The sequence below is a fragment of the Nicotiana attenuata genome, chromosome 11 (genome assembly GCF_001879085.1).
Source record: "Nicotiana attenuata strain UT chromosome 11, NIATTr2, whole genome shotgun sequence".
Lineage (NCBI taxonomy): Eukaryota > Viridiplantae > Streptophyta > Magnoliopsida > Solanales > Solanaceae > Nicotiana > Nicotiana attenuata.
Genome location: NC_031999.1, coordinates 40,416,360 through 40,427,350, shown reverse-complemented (window position 1 = coordinate 40,427,350; position 10,991 = coordinate 40,416,360). Strand labels below are relative to the sequence as shown.

At 36.6% G+C, this 10,991-nt stretch overlaps 2 protein-coding genes across 2 annotated transcripts; both read right to left on the bottom strand.

Annotated features, from left to right (window-relative positions):
* LOC109234382 (velvet complex subunit 2) lies at nt 796–5,274 on the bottom strand. Its single transcript, XM_019400356.1, has 4 exons — nt 4,577–5,274; nt 4,365–4,487; nt 1,662–1,896; nt 796–1,034 (listed from the first exon to the last, which is right to left on the bottom strand). Coding segments are annotated over exons 1-4 (978 nt in total). The 5' UTR covers nt 5,195–5,274; the 3' UTR covers nt 796–1,032.
* LOC109234828 lies at nt 5,956–8,298 on the bottom strand. The gene is made up of 5 exons (XM_019400878.1): nt 7,504–8,298; nt 7,065–7,427; nt 6,587–6,985; nt 6,141–6,351; nt 5,956–6,020 (listed from the first exon to the last, which is right to left on the bottom strand). Exons 1-5 carry the CDS (start codon nt 8,296–8,298, stop codon nt 5,956–5,958), a joined length of 1,833 nt encoding a protein of 610 aa, XP_019256423.1.

Genomic DNA, 10,991 nt, shown 5'->3' with positions numbered 1-10,991 from the left:
CTGTAACCTACCTTGCTCTGCTTAAATTTTCAAAAATAGACAAATATTGTAACTCACCCCGTCCAGCATAAGAGCTTCTCCGCCCCGCACTATTGCCATCTCTATGAGGGAGCAACTAATTCAACTAGTTCAGAAAGCACTTGTTCACTAGCTTTTAACGCCAATAGCTAGATAGTAAGAAAACAATGGCCAAAAGTAGTAGTACACCCTTTCCTCCTGGAAGGATGGTTACCCAGTAAGAAAATTTTCCATTGTATTGGTAAAACATAAAAACAAGGAACTGTATTAGCAACTATAAGCACATTCCCAAATGCCGGATGGCTAATTCAGGGTAAGGAATAGAGGTGGCAAAATGGTTAAAGGAAAATAGTTATTCATCCGTATTATCTATTAAAAAATGGGTTGAATAATGAACTTTTTAAAAACGAGTAGAATATGGATAAGAACCATAGTATCAACCTAAAAAATAGATAACCAATGAATAACTAATGAGTTTAACTTTTACATTTGTAAAGCCTCAAATTGGAGGCTTCTCAAGTTTGGGAAATTAAAAATTCTCTCAAAAAGTAATCATATTCAAGAAGTCATGGATAATATAGATATTCGTATTATCCGCCGGATAACTCATTTTTTATCCATATTAAATATGAATCAGGTCGGATAATTTATCCGTTTTTTGAATTACCTGTTTTCAACCCGCCCATTTGCCACCCCTAGTAAGGAACATGGACAATTTCTTTGAACTTCATACGGCTGTTGTGATCCTTTGTCATATCTTAGTAATAAGAAAGAAGATAGAGAAACAGGCACAAACTACCAAGCACAAAATAGAAGTTAAAACACATACATACCATAGCCATGACACCTCCCACACAATACATAGTATTTCCCTTGTTCTCAATTTCTTTTACATTCTTGGAGGGACATTGAATACAATACAAAATGCGTAATAAGCCACACACAATAAAAGAAAACACCAAGCATCAACTCCATTATTTAAACTCGTCCAGTCATCATTCACGAGCCAACATATCCTGCAATTAAATTATTTAGGGAAAAATTAATTAATATAAATGCATGAAAAATAAAAAATAAAAAGTGTAAAATTATTAGGATGAAAGCTGATGGTAGCATCCCCTATTGCTTGTTGACATCTAGCTTAATTAAAATAGGTTTGGTACTGAATCACTACGTAATAATAAAGTTTATGAGAATGTATTATAAAGAACACATCTTTCCTACATAATTTTTGGTTTTTTGGTTGCACAAAACAGTAGGGGGTGGGGGTGCTTGGTGATAAGGTACTGTGGGAGGGTAGCTATGTTGATGAAAGAGTATCAGATATAAGAGGACAGAAAATTTCCAGTTAAAGATTAAGGCTTAAATAGACTTAAGACTACTAAACACCGGAAATATTTCGCTGAGGAATATATTTCATTGAGAAAATAGTTTTCGTGAAAGTAATTTATATCAAACAACATGGAGGCTAAGTGTGAGAGAATGCAAAAAAAAAAACAGAAAAAAGAATCAATGGCCTTAAGGGCGAGGATAGCTAAATTTTAAATGGAATATAAACTTGAAGACAAGGAAGAGAGAGGAATTCAGGTTCTAGGCTTTCCAAGCAAAAAAGTCACTTTTTTGCACGACATTGCAAGACTTACAGTAGGGAACGATCTTCCAATGTTGGTTCCGGTTGTCTCCTTTCCACCATTCCCAGAGAGCAACAATGGTCCCGTCACGGACACCTCCATGTTCTTTATCAGCATTCCATGCATCTAGATTGAGGCGAATGTTATTAACCATCCTAACTGCTCGATAACCATCACTCACGTCTCTGCTCTCTGTCCACAAGACTGATGCATCAAGAACATCAGGGTCGTAAGGGGTGAGCTGCACCTGTAAAGGAATTTTAATAGGAATGTAACTTTCACCTTCCCAGTCAAAAGCCATGTAACATTAGTAAGGCAGGGCCCTTGAACATCAGTGTGTTCATTTCATTACCTTCAAGCATATGTAAATTCCATTCTCATGCATTTGCAACAATCAAGGTGCATGGAGCAAGGCTAATATTAGTTGAAATCACATATAGTACTTAAATAGGCAACATGACAATAGCAATTCACATCACAAAGAATCAAGTTTAAGGTGCAAATTCTTCTTGTATAAACCCAAGCCATAAACGTCTATAACAACAACAATAAACCCACTGTATCCCACAAATAGTAGCCACAAACGTCTATGTTTCACTAATTTCCTCTTAGCAACTTTAAGGTTTTCTGCAGTTAATAAATTCAAAACTTAAACTCAACAGTCAACATGGCCACGATGTCTCTAGTTCTACTTTCACCCATAGCCTCAGTTTATCTCACAGCGATTGCACATTATTTCTTAATTGAAGAAAGTGCAGATACTGTAGGAGAAAAAAGTAGATAAACTAAAGCTAGAGCTAGTATGAAACTGCTTCCAACTATTCTCTCAACAACATGGTCAAACTGGTGTAATGATGCAGAGTTGCGGGTGTTGCAGTGAACCAGCATACATACTTGGACGAATAAATCATCCATGTACTGGAATCAGCATGGAACGATATTGCTCTGCTTTAGTTCTATTTTGATCCTAATTGCTCGAACTCGGGTGTGGATATACGAGTGGGGATCTAGCGGTCGGCTTCTTCATCATATGAGTTTTAGAATTTGGGGGTATGGATCCGAGTGCGAATACGGGTACTTAGATACGGCTAATATATGCACGTTACGACATTTATAAGTATATGTTTCTATTTTTTTTTTTTTTTGATTTGCACCGGGTGTCCAAGTCTCTAAGAGCCCCGACTAATCCCGGGGGTGCACAGGCCCTCGGCAAGGAGTTTCCCGCAAGTGCACCATGGTTAATTCATGTTTTACCCAGTCCGATGGCCCTCAGAAATTGTTTGCACCCCGTGGGTTTCGAACTTGAGACCTTGAAAGGGAGCAAACTCCAAGGCTCAAGTCAATTGCCACCAGGCCAACCCCTGAGGGTTATATGTTTCTATTAATTAAAGTTAGTGAACAAAGACTAATAGTAAAGTTAAATTCTTTATAAACACCTAATAAATTCTTCATAATATATATGACAAAGTCATAAACCCACAAAATCAAACCAGAAACCCGATCAATCAATACTTCTCGGTCATAGATATAGTCAAAACACCCACGGTAAGTTGTCCAAATCTAGTGTAGATTCTACACTCACACCCATGTAGTGTCGACACGGCGAGGATTTTCAGGAGTCACGCAACATAGCTTTAGATAAAAGTAATGCACACATAATCATCATCACCTTTTTTTCCTTTTTAAAGAGTAAATTCCAATTAATAATAAATGCATATCAATAGAGCTTTAACTTCTAGATATTTGTTTAATTTCTAGCTTATGCTCATTACCAACAGACTATAAGTTATGCAAGTTCAAGATCTCATCTATCTAGCCATGCTATGAATAAATCAAAGAGAAATAGTGAAACTTATGAAACCGTTGTGCGATGATATGGCCTTTGTACAAAAAGTGGTGCTTCCTGATTTAGAAGACAAAATGTCCATTCTTCTTGGCACCTAAAATCCATACCATTATGTTTGTCATTTACAAACCCCTCCACCTCTTTTTTGTGGATAAAATCAGTCTGTTTTATATATGGACAGAACAGTACTGAGGCCAGGAATTAAGATATTTTCAGGGGTTAGCGTACTTCAAGAGGGCACCTAAAATCCAAAAAACCATGTTCATCATTAAAAAAAGAAGCTCTTCAGTCTACATATTGGGTTAAACTTTCCTTCAGAACATATAAGGTTTCTCTACCCCCATAGTGTCCAAACAATGCATACTTGAATCATGCTTGAATCCTGTATTTCTAAAAGAAGTCATAACTGAGCCTTCACATAACTTAATAATCCTTTGCAGTCAACATTAAAAATCTCAAAAGATCCATTTCTCTGATTTTTTATTTTTTTGATTTGCACCGGATGTCCGAGTCTCTAAGAGCCCCGACTAATCCGGGGGTGCACAGGCCCTCGGCAAGGAGTTTCCCGCAAGTGCACCACGGTTAATTCATGTTTTACCAAGTCCGATGGCCCTCAGAAATTGTTTGCACCCAGTGGGTTTCGAACTTGAGACCTTGAAAGGGAGCAAACTCCAAGGCTCAAGTCAATTGCCACCAGGCCAAACCCGCATCATTTGCAAGTCATAGCATTTGTATTAGGTGGAAATCTCTAATATCGTTTTCCAGGATAAAGTAATGGGTTGGCTATCAAGGTTTAACAATTCATTCAATAACAAACACATATCTATTTTATTTTTCAGCGCTTATGGTTAACAAGATACAGAACATACAGGGTGAGAGGCGCCAACAGAGTGCTTCATGGCCAGTCCTGCAGCTTTATTAACCAGAGCAAAGCTTGGAAACCCCTCTTCATCCTTCACTTTAGTGCTGTACTTCTCATCTTTATACCAGTGCTGCAAACAAATTCACACAGAAAAAATTACATCATATTCACAGCACACAATCAACAAAATTCAAAAAAAGAAGAAGAAAAAGGACCTACTTGAAAAGGATCGGATGGATCAGAAGAGGCAAGAACGACTTTGCCGTCACGGATAGTGAGAGAGTAATTGGGATCAGCCTTTGTATAAACCCTAAATGAAGGCTTATCGATGAGCTCTGGATGTGGTGAGGTCTCATGGTGGAAGAATGAAGGCACATGTGGTTGAAAACGATGATGATCATGATGACGATGACCGCTCTCACTCTCACTCTCGTGAGACACGTGTTCAACGGAGGAATAACTAGGTGGTTGCGGTGGTGGTGGGCCCTCATAATAAGGCGGTGTACGATTATAAGATCCACCATAGTTCTCCTCCATTCGCGGAGGCGGATAATTAGTCCGACCATAACTATCCTCCATTGACGGTGGAGGATAATTAGTCCGTCCATAATCGTCCTCCATAGGTGGCGGTGGGGGATAATGAGGACGGCTATAATTGGGCTCCATCGGTGGTGGTCCACCTACATGGGAAGTGTGATAGACATTGGTAACTTGAGGTGGTGGTGGTTCGTCGTAGGCTGATGGTGGTGGTCGTCGTCCGGGAGGTGGAAATTCTTCTCCACCGTCGTCGTCGCGACGGTGGTGGTGGTGGTTGTGGTGTCCAAAAGGATATTCCATTATTTATGACAAAATTAGGGCTGTCTAAAGTCTGACCTTTAGAATTTTATTCAGTTCTTTATATTGGCTTTAATTATCCCTGCACTTATTAGTAATTTGATAGAAGTCCGAACGCGTTGTCACATGAAACGTATTTTTAAACAAAATATATATTTTATACATGCCGTGCTATCGTGTACGTTTGTTTGCTGACCAGAGGGCATTTTGGTAAATACAGATGAACTAGTTTAGTTTGATTGGTCCAAAAAATCAATATTGTGCAACGCTTTATCAGTTTTTGGCTGACAAGTGCACTCTCACGGTGGGCCCATTCGTTGAATGCCCTTCGTCAAGAAAGGAACAACTCGAGGAAGATGGTGGATGATATGGTTGGTGGTAAAGCTGCAGATGTGAATAACGTATCATTAGAGGAGAAAGTTTCAAACTTGGAGCAGAAATTGAAGCGATGGAAAAGACTTGCGACGTGGTCATGGATTCTTTTTGCTATTTTTGTAGCGGGCAGAATGATGTAATGAAGTTGGTGGCCTCTAATATTTTGCGATTGTTGATGAAAAATTCCAACAGATCTACATATTTTTGTACTTCTTTTATGTGAATTGGTTAGGTCTAGGCATGATGTCCTGGTTGTATCAATGATGGAAATTTGCAGATATTAGTTATTTAAACTATTTATTTTGGTTGTTAAATGAATGAAATCTGCAGTTTTTTGTTATTTTAATTAGCTCTTTTGGTTGGTGAATGAAGGAAATGTGCATATTTCTTTATTGCCTGTACAATGTATTGCCATTAGCATATGGGAAGTCAGATTTTCCCATTAGCATTCTGGCTAAACAACCAGAAAATTGCTAAACATGAGCACAAAGTATACCAACATGAACAAATCTGGTGGGGTAATACTATGTTATTAAGAATCCACCCTTTCGTTCCTATTTTTCTTTTTGCCAACCAAGAGCCTTGGGTAATAACAAATAACTATATATTGAAGGTGCAACAGATTGTTGAAGTGTGTTTTGAAGTTCAGCAAATTGACTGGAATGTTCAGGAGAGGTCATTCTCACACCCGGAGTAGGCATGAAGGCAAATTCTGAATTTTGACTGTCTTGGGGTGCCGTCAAGGGCACATCTTGTACTGTTTGGGAAGTTCCTTCACCATTAGCCTACAAGAGTTGTTCATTAGAAGACATTATGAATTAAAAAAATTTGTAAGTTAAGAAAATATGTGAAAAGGATCGTTACCAAAGGGCATTTTATTCTGTTGTGACCTGTTGTACCACAGAACCCACATGTCATTATAAGTTCCTTTCTTGAAGCTGACCAGACCCCCTCCCTCTTCCTGGCCTCATCCTTTTCTCTTTTTCTCTTTACCTTTGATCTACCCACCATTTAATGTACTTCTGGTGGCTCCATTGCATGTTCTGGCTCAATTTTCCAAAATTTCTCACCTCTCACAGGTTGTAACTTGTGCATGTATGCCAACATATAAGCTTCCTTTGAATACCACCAATGCACCTCGCTTAATGGATCTTGTTTGTCGTGCATTAAAGCTTTGATGGCATGAGGACATGGTATTCCTGTCAAATTCCAGGCCCTGCAAGTACACTTCTTTAATTCAAGGTTAACTGTATGCTTATCTTTACCCTCAACCACTTCATATCCGTAATCTCCATTAAAGACAACTTTGCACTCTATTGCAATCACTCTGTAATCATTGTAAAGCTCTATGGCATATGTGCTAATTTCTTCCTTCCAATTCCTACATTCCTCCTCACGGTTCTTCAACAAATTCATTACCTACAATAAAAGGAAATCATTGGAAAAAATTAACAACCAATTTATAAAAAGTTAACAGAAGAAAGATACAAAAATTTACCTTTAATTTAATGTCTTCCAACATCTTAATTATAGGTTTATTTCTAGCTTCAAGAATCCATTTATTGAATGATTCCGTAAAGTTATTATCAACCATATGATTCTTGCATTTAGTATCAAAATAAGCCCTACACCAATATTGAGGAGGGTAGTGTATTAGTTCCCTAGCTGCATCTTCATGAACATCACCCAGAGCCTTCAGTTGATCCTTGAACTCTTCTTCATAGGTACTCCAAGCACACCACCACATTAACTTTTTCATCTCTATACCCCTCCAATTTTTGCTCCAATTAGCTTCAATGTTCCTAGCACACCATCTGTGATTTGCTTTTGGAAGGACATTAGAAACAGCCTCCAAAAGCCCCTACAACAATAAAAAAATCAGTTACAAATAAAATGTAAATTAAACAAAGAGATAAAAAAAATTGACAAACAATTACCTTTTGCAAATCTGACATAAATGTCACTCCTTCACCATCTTCAAGCTCCAAGGAATTTCTCAGTAACTCCATAAACCACTTCCAGGTTCTACCAGTTTCTTTATCAACTACTGCCCATGCAAGAGAAGGATAAAAATATTTCACTGAATCTTGTGCCATGGCCACCAGTAGAATTCCCTTACACTTCCCTTTTAGAAATGTGCCATCTAGGCCTATAAGAGGTCTCAAACCTGCTTTCCAGCCTGTTTTCAAAGCTTGGAAGCAAATATACATTCTAAGGAACCTTCTTTTTCCTTCTGCCAAAGCATCTTTAGATATGTTTATCACCACATCAGAACCAGGGTTACTATCCCTCAACTCTTGAGCATATACCTCTAACCTATTGTAATCATCAATGAAGCTACCCTCCAATTTCTCTAGCACAAGCCTCTTTACCCTCTTCATCTTTGAATAGCTAACATTTAGATTGAATTGATCCTCTAGGTCCACCCTCATGTCTTTCACTTTATATTTAGGATTATTTTGGACTTTGTTCTTGAAATAGTGCGCTAAAGCTTGGGGAGTAGCTCTTCTATTCTTGTATGCTGGCTGACAATTGTGTTCTGTTTTCAAAGACTTAATTTTAAATCCTTGATCTTTATTATCCTTAGATATCAAGCACCTAAAAGGACAACCAACATCACATTTATAACTAACTCTACCGGTGTCACTCTTAAAAACTTTAAGGCCCTTTTTATTAGCAATTGCATAAAACCCCACAATTCTTTTAGCTTCATCCAAATCTTTAAAACTCATACCCTGTTCCAACTCTTTATAACTGTCTAGTTTGTCATTAACTTATTTAGTCCTTTCCTTACTAAAGAGATCCAATTGATTACTATCATAATTACTAGAGTGAAGTTCATATGCTTCCTCTTCCTCACTTGACTCACAATCGGTGCCAACATTTACTGTGACACTATAAGGTTCATTATATTGACTTATGCTAGGAGCTGGCACATGTTCTTCACCCTCATCAATAGCAAAGAATTGAAGCACACTAAACTTGTCAGAAAAGAGTTGTTGCAGTGTTCTGATTCCTGAATCACCTTCAACTAGAAAGTATCTACTCGAAGGCCCTGTTATCAAAAGTTGTTCCACCTTCTTAAACCCACATTTTTCAACGTACTCTGAACAAATGTCTATATAAGACAGCAAATCCACATCATAGGCTTGCAGCACGTAAGTTAGTTTTTTAATGTACACTATTTGAGGGTTCAAGACCCACCTGCCCCCGTAATTCAAGACCAAGTCCACTTTTTCAACCATTCTTCATTGAAGTCACATGCAATCCATAAAAGAAAGTAGAAAGTGACCGATCAGATATATATATACAGAAAAGTTAGAAAGAATCTATCAATATTTAATACACTAAAGTACAAACAAGAATAAAGTTTAATGGACCACAGCCAACTATAAATGAAAAAATAAACACAAAAACTTAGAATAAATAACTATTTGAGCAGACAACAAGGCCCCATCTGAACCCTAAATTGCTATCATCCATAAAAAATAATAATTTAAAAACAGAAAACAAAAAGTGAAGGGGGACCATATGCAACCTCAAAATTGATAAATATTGACATCAAAAGCATCAAAAGGCAGTAAACATTCCCCACAACTCGAAAGTAACACTAGATGAAAGATTTCTAATAACCCTAACCATGTTTATTCAACAAAAACATTCAAAACTTACTTGAACAAAGATAGGATTTTATATTTGATCTTCAACTTGAATCTTGGAAGAGAAATAGCAAATAGCAGCCATATGATTTACGAGGAGCAGCAAGAATTGGGGGAACCCTAATTTAGAGAGGAGGAGGAGTCAGTCGTTATTTTGATGAGAGGGATTTTTGGGTTTAGAAATATGGACCGATTTTGGGTGATGGGTCGGGTATGGGTGGGTTGGACATAATATGGGTGGATTTTAAATTAGCCAATAATTTAATGACACGTCACTTAAATTAAAAATCTGATCTGGGCCGTTAGTAAGAAGGGCATTTGTGAGCCCAAACATTAACGAGAAGGGTTTTTTTAGCTCAAAAGGTGGATGGGGGGCAATTTTAGACCAAATTCGATAGTTGAGGGGCATTTTAGGCCCTTTTCCGTTTATTTTATCTAGTTAAATACACTGATTATATACAATTATACACATATAATACATAAATTACACATATATTATGCCTCAACTGACTTTTTTAGTTTAAGTAATTGGGTTGACGGCTATTTGGGTTAATTCTTCTTTATTTATTTCACCCTCTTTTGTTAGAAGTTTTAGAGCCCGTTTGGACATAAGAAAAATTTTCCTTTTTTTTCGAAATTAACGTTTGTTCATAAAATTTTCAATTTTCACTTGAAGATGCATTTTGGAATTTTGCGAAAATTTGAAAAACTCCAAAAAGCTGTTTTTCAAAACTTTCACTCAGATCATTCACAAAACTTCAAAAACAACCCAAAATTATATTCATGTCCAAACACAACTCTAATTTTCAAATATCATTTTCACTTGAAATTTTTTTTCACTTTTTTTTTGGAATTTTACAATTCTTATGTCCAAATGCCCACTTAGTAGGCGTTTGGACATAAAATAATAATTATAAAAAAAATAATATTATATTAAGTTGAAAAATAATATTTGAAATTTGAAATTATGTTTGGACATGCATTTCACTTGAAAAAGTGTTGTAGTTTTGTGAGTAGGGAAAAAAGTTTTTTTTTTTGAAAATTATAAAAAAGTGGTTTTGACCACTTGATTTTTGAGTAACTCATTTTCAAATAATTTCCAAAACTTGCAAAATTTTATGGACAAACACATTTTTGAATTCTTTTTTTTGAAAAAAATGAATTTTTTTATGGACAAACGGAGCCTTATTTCACTCAGCAAAAAGATGAACATTTTCAAACATCAAATTACGCTTCTGTATTTGTACTAGCAAATTTATAAAAGTTTTCTGGAATTACCTTCGCAAATCATATACTAAAATTATATTATATGATATTGTTTTTTTACTTGAAATTTAGTGCACTTAAGTTACTATATATGTTACCTTATTTCTGTAACTTCTCTTTTCCAGGTTATCAATTATTTACCGAAAAAATTATTAAATTATTTTGTCAACTTTTTTACTATGGTTAATTTGGTTGTAAAAACTCTTTAGATAGTAGCTTGGTTTAACCACCAAAAGATGTGGTGCAGTGGATGAGACTGCTCCTCCCTTAACCAGAGGTCTCGAGTTCGAGTCCTGGGTATGGAAAAGTCCTTGGTAGGGAGCGCTTCCCCCGAATGGGGCTCTACACGGCGCGAATTCGAATATAGTCGGGTTTTAATGTGGGTACCGGACATCGTTTGGAAACCAAAAAAAATAAAAGCTTGGTTTAACCAGGTTAAAGAACAAGTACTTTGCAATAGCCAACATATCCCAGATGGACCCTTCCTCTTTTTGTACTAT

Bases quoted from the DNA above. Each gene is read 5' to 3' on its own strand.
- LOC109234828 (XM_019400878.1), bottom strand. From the start codon at position 8,298: ATGAGTTTTAAAGATTTGGATGAAGCTAAAAGAATTGTGGGGTTTTAT. The intron at 6,352-6,586 runs GTACATTAAATG...CAACTCTTGTAG, and splicing joins ATGCAATGGAGCCACCAGAA to GCTAATGGTGAAGGAACTTC. The intron at 6,021-6,140 runs GTTGGCAAAAAG...CTGGTTGTTTAG, and splicing joins GTTATTACCCAAGGCTCTTG to CCAGAATGCTAATGGGAAAA.
- LOC109234382 (XM_019400356.1), bottom strand. From the start codon at position 5,194: ATGGAATATCCTTTTGGACACCACAACCACCACCACCACCGTCGCGAC. The intron at 4,488-4,576 runs GTAGGTCCTTTT...ATTTGTTTGCAG, and splicing joins ATCCATCCGATCCTTTTCAA to CACTGGTATAAAGATGAGAA. The intron at 1,897-4,364 runs GTATGTTCTGTA...ATTCCTTTACAG, and splicing joins CTGTTGGCGCCTCTCACCCT to GTGCAGCTCACCCCTTACGA.